At 53.1% G+C, this 5,262-nt stretch overlaps 1 protein-coding gene across 1 annotated transcript; it reads right to left on the bottom strand.

Moving 5' to 3' along the window:
• Window positions 1-3,525: 3,525 nt before the first annotated feature.
• On the bottom strand, window positions 3,526-4,678 carry LOC120605909 (pancreatic progenitor cell differentiation and proliferation factor-like). Its single transcript, XM_039866993.1, has one exon. The coding sequence runs from the start codon at window positions 3,880-3,882 to the stop codon at window positions 3,622-3,624; it is 261 nt and encodes an 86-aa protein (XP_039722927.1). The 5' UTR covers window positions 3,883-4,678; the 3' UTR covers window positions 3,526-3,621.
• Window positions 4,679-5,262: the final 584 nt, after the last annotated feature.

Genomic DNA, 5,262 nt, shown 5'->3' with positions numbered 1-5,262 from the left:
GAGAGAAGGCTGCGACCCCATTCGGATGGCAAAAAAGCATGGTCATTCCGTCGCCCGCCCCGCCATTAAAGACCTTGCTCCGCGCTCCTGGGGTCCAGAATGTGCTCCTCCACACGCACACGCACACGCACACACAAACACACTCCTTGCCGGCCCAATGCGCTCCAGCGCCTTCTGAGCGTGTCTGCGGGGTTCTTTGTAAACCATGGTTCCCCCTTCCCCCTACGCACCAGCACAATATCCGGGAGAGATGGGCGGAGCTGGGGCTAGTCACCAGGGAAGGTTCTGTCAGCCATAGGTGTCTGCCACGCCTTCTGGAGGTGGGAACAGCAGGAAGTAACAAAGTCTTCCCCGTGTCTTGGACCCGCCAAGGAGTAAATGCTCAAGCAGTACTGTTCATCAAGACAACCAGTCACTTTACTAAATGGCCGTAGGTCCCTTTTGGAAAGCTTGGGAACATTTGTGGTGTGCATGTCCAGCAGTGGCGCAGAGGCCTTCCGAGGCGACCCAGCCTCCCATTCCATCAAAGGCCTCTGGGTCTGCAAACGAACTGCGACATTCCACTGGGGCACCTCAAGTACCATGTAGGGCTCCCAGACCTAGAGCATTTGGGGTTATAGACCAGGCGGTGCTGTGGCAGGCCACCTGTCTCTTTCCTAAAGACACCGTGATGTCTTCAGACCCTTTCGAAGACAGGTGTCTCCACTCTAGTAGCGCTCGATGCCTCATTGAAAAGAGCTGCTTCTGGAACTTCTCATGGAACATGGTGAAGGGGATGGAGTGTTCAGGTCAAATGTGGTCAATCTCAAAAGTTTCTCTCTCCCTGAGCCTTTGGATTCCCTCCTCCACCTGATGCCAGGACGGCTCTGGCATCAAAACGAATGAACTGCAAGCAACTAGAGACCCCAAGTTTAGGTCAACCAACTGAGGTGCTAAGCTTCCCACCAGCCGTATGTGCTAACACAAACTGGACCTTCTAGTAAGTACACCCCTATCAGTAAATCCAGCCCCATTGGAAGTTGTAGCTCAGCTCCTCAGTCTAACACCCTGAGAATCGACTCCCACAAATGGGGTAGAGCTGGTAGATATCAATCAAGTATTGGAAATTTTTATTGGTGTGTGACCTTTTTCCTCCAAGGTCAGACTCTGTGTCTGTCCTCATGGAGCATTTAGTTATTTGATACTAATTTGGGGTCTAATGGCAACGGGGTAGTTGCGGAGGGTCTCAAGGACAATGGTGTCCCCTCGAATGTACCAGCCCAAATGAGGTAATGAGTGCTCCGGGAGTGGAACACCAGTTCCCAGGCACTGGAGGGCAGGCTACTTACTTATATCAGCAAGGGAGGCTCAGAGGGACTGGGGGCTTCCCAAAGGTCAGCTTCAACTGAGGCCAACCAGATGTCCCATTTCCAAGTTCCGGGACCTCACTCCTCCAACCACTGCCCTATGAGAGACGTGGAGAGGCTGGGAATTCGAATTGCATCGGGATTCCGTAACCCACGCGGTTGAACGTCGTGTTTGATTTTCAGCAGTCAGTCCTGCGGATACGGGATGTAAGGGAATTTTTAGGGCTCTCATGGAAGTTCTCAGCTTGTCATACCGTGACTTGAGCTGAGAGGCGAGGAAGTGGAACCGGAATATGAGGGGTTGGTTACTCAGGGGTGGGAGGGCCGAAAGTGCAAAAGGGATTCTGAAGGAACAGATAGTACGGGAAGAAGCTGCCACCCTTCGAATGAGGGGAAGAAAGAAAGAGGTTGGCGTCCTCAGAAGCCTAGAAGCCAGGAGGAGGGGCATTGAGGAGCCAGAGCCCGGATGCCCGAGGAGGGGCCGCTGCAGGCTTTCAGGGAAGGCGGAAGCAGCACCCGCAGCGAAGAGGCCGAACAGGGCAGGATGAAATGTCCAAGGCACCGTCTTTCAGGTCACTAATTCTTCACTGGCATCTCTCTGTGGCTTAATCCATCTGTTGAGATTTTTATTACAATGAGTATGTTTTTGAACTTTGAGAGCATTTTTTAAAATCTGCCAGGGCTTTGAAAATTATTTGTATCTTTATGATTCCTTCTTTTGTATCTTTATTATGTCACATCACAGAGGACACGGAAGATTCGGGAACTTGCAAACGATGTGTAAATATCCATGAGAACTGCTCTCTGATCTCATGAGAATTCAAAGGCAATGTCGACCTGTGTTTCCACGTCCTCCCTCATTAAGCGCAAGAGTAGAGGGTGGTTCTGTTTGTCACCCTCCTTGCTCGGTCATGCTCCGGCCCAAGGCCTGGGGGGTAGTCGCCTAGGCCCACTGACGCGCCACACGCGCCACACTCACAGCCCTGGAAGCTCCGAGTCTCCAAATGAGAGCTGTAGAGCAGAGCCCACAAAGGGGACCAGGCTTGGCGCCCAGCATCCTCGCTCCACACGCTACCTCGGCCACTTGCTAGCTAGTGATTCAGAACAAGCTACTTGACCCTTCTGTGTCATGGTTTCCTCAATTCCTCATCCAGGGAATGGGGATGACACCGCTACCAACCTCCTAGGGCGCCATGAGGATGGCATGGATGAGTCCGGGCATGTAGCAGACACAGCCATGGCGGAAATTACGTTATCTGGCCTCTGAGAGGTACGCCCTGGGAACGAGGGGGCCAGTCCTCTCTTTGACAGACCTGCCGATTCTCCATGAGGGCGGAGGTTGCTGACCCGTTTTCAGCGGGGCCTCTGGGAGTGCTGGGCATGAAGCCCGAGGAGCGCAGGCCCCTTCCAGGGAGGGCGAGTTTGCTCTGCCAGGAGCCCAGAAGAACTCCAGGATGGGGGGCAGTTCCTCTCTCAGCCAGGGGTTTGCCAAAGCCCCTCTGCCTGCAGCCCCCGGGGAAAGGCGGCCCTTGCTTATTGGCACCGAGGTTGGTGGAGTTCCCGGCCCGCCCGCTCAGACACACGCTGGATGAACCCACTTCTTCTTACACCCCTGTCCTTGCTTTCCACCGTGGAGGTGACCCTTCAAGAGCACTGCTTTCAGGCGAGGTCTCAGTTCTGCTCCCTCACCTTCTGAGGCCCATTAACTCTGAGCGCCTAGCCGGGTCCCAGCCACAGCCCGAGCCCCCAGTCACCCTCTGAGGTCATTTGCTCTGTTTCCCCAGGGATTCCCCTCCCTTACCTGCGGGCCACCTGTGCATTTAAACAATGAAAGTAAACACTTCTCATTGCATGGAAGGCCTTTATGTCTATCTACCATACACAACCCAGAATCAATTGAGAATTTAATAAATTTGGTCACGCCAAAAGGTATGTTCTTTTTGCTTCTTCCCGCTTGTTTATTTTCTGCGTGGTGCAAGGCACACGGTGACGGGTATCAGGAAGGCTTGCATGCGGCTAGGACAGTAAGGAGCGAGACTCTCAGATTCCTTTTTGGCGTGTTGCTGTTTTGATGTTAAACAACCCCACTGCTTCTGCTCAGCGCAGCCCGCCTAGTCTACGGGGTGGGGTGCGGGGAAAGGGGCCCCAAAGAGCCTAGCGCCTCTGGAAGTCTGGTGGTTGGTAGTAGCCATTCAGGACCGGGGCCGGGTGTTGGTTTTGCTGGGCTGTCCACAATGCTGCTTCCTTGTGGCTTCCCGAGCCAGGTCACAGGTGATCATGCGGCTGGAGGCCTGGGGAGATTCGGAGGTCTCTGGGGACTCCAACTCTGTGTCCATGAAGGACAGAGGGGACTTCCTGAAAAAGAATCTCGCCCACCAGTGACCCGGGTCAGGCTTGGGTAGACGAAGGTGTGGGAGATGGCTTCCCCAGGGTACTCAGCACTTCCACAGGACCTGTTACTGGAAGTGGAACCCAGGTGGCACCTGTAGTAGTCGTTGGTGGCCAGGAGCGAGCCGCTGGAGGGGATAGGTGCCATGCCTTTGCTTTTTGGCTGGCGGAAACCTCAGGCAGCGACCCATCGCGGGCCTCACGGGTGGTGGGGACAGGGGCGCTAGGCCACGGCGCCCATTTGCAGAGGAGATCGTGGGAGGCGGCTCCACAAACGCGATGCGCACGGGATGCGCACGCGCGGATGCGCCCACTTGTATTACCCGGCAGCGCTCGCATCATCCGAAAGCTATGTTCTTGACGGCCCAAACCAGCAAGCCTAGTCTTTAGTAAAGAGAGACTGAGAAAATATTTGCAACACATGCATTTTAAATACCGGAGATCCCACCTAACAATATAGTTAACAGTTCCAGTGTATGACACAGTCCCTTGGGGAGACGTATACATAGTGTCTATTAACATGCGAAATACCCATAGGTTTTGACCAGGCCATTCCGCTTAGAGGAAACTATCCTAGTGTGAAATTGACGCATGTTCAATGCCGGTAGTTGCAGCATTAATATAAACGGAAGAAAAAGGAACGAAGAAATGTAACAGGACGGCGACTGGGGATTCATTATGTAAATGATGGTACATGTGTTGTATCGAATACCAAGCAGCCAGAGAAGACGTGAGCTACACATTCGTGTACGGACATGGAAGGATCTCAAAGATACATGGCTAAGTAAAATAGGAAGATGTAGTTAGAAGAGAAACAGAATTGTTAACAGTGTTACTTAATGTCGTTTTGCAAAATGTTTCATCGTGTGCTTTAAAAGTATGCGGGGTGGTAATGTAAAATGCCACAGCCACTGTGGAAGGCAACTCGGCGGTTTGTTTTAAAGCTAAACATCCACCTCCATAGGACCCCGCCACCGTTCTCTTGGGCGTTTATGCCAAAGAAACGGAGAACTGTGATCCCAGGAAAACCTGTGCACGAATGTTCATAACAGGTTTATTTGTAGAAGCCTAAATCGGAGCAAGCGGGCGCCCCTCAGCGGGCAATGCTCGAACCAACACTGGTTGACCCGCGGCAAGGACTGTAGCCCGCAACACCAAGGAAGGACTGTGGATCCGTGCAACAGCGTGGATGGATCTCGAGGGCATCATGGGAGTGAAAAAAAGCTCACCCCGGGTTGCGTACTACGTAGTTCCATTTAGGCGACAACCTTCCAATGACGAAACTATAGGGACCAGAATAGAATAGTGGTTGCCATGGTCGGCAGGAGGAGGGGGAGAGGCCGCGGCTATGAAAAGTCAACAGGAGAGGCCCTCGTGAGGGGACAGGCTGGACGTTGACGGCAGCGGCGATCACTGACCACACTTCGATGAAAGTGCAGCATTTGAGCTACGCTAAAAGCTCACACAATAATAATACTACACACAATACACACACGCACACACTCAGCTGAAAGCTCTCGAATGGCAC

The sequence above is a fragment of the Pteropus medius genome, unplaced genomic scaffold (assembly GCF_902729225.1).
Source record: "Pteropus medius unplaced genomic scaffold, Ma_sr-lr_union100, whole genome shotgun sequence".
Taxonomy (NCBI): domain Eukaryota; kingdom Metazoa; phylum Chordata; class Mammalia; order Chiroptera; family Pteropodidae; genus Pteropus; species Pteropus medius.
This window is presented reverse-complemented; position numbering and strand designations above follow the sequence as displayed.

Coding starts and splice junctions, on each gene's coding strand:
- LOC120605909 (XM_039866993.1), bottom strand. CDS start 3,882: ATGGCACCTATCCCCTCCAGCGGCTCGCTCCTGGCCACCAACGACTAC.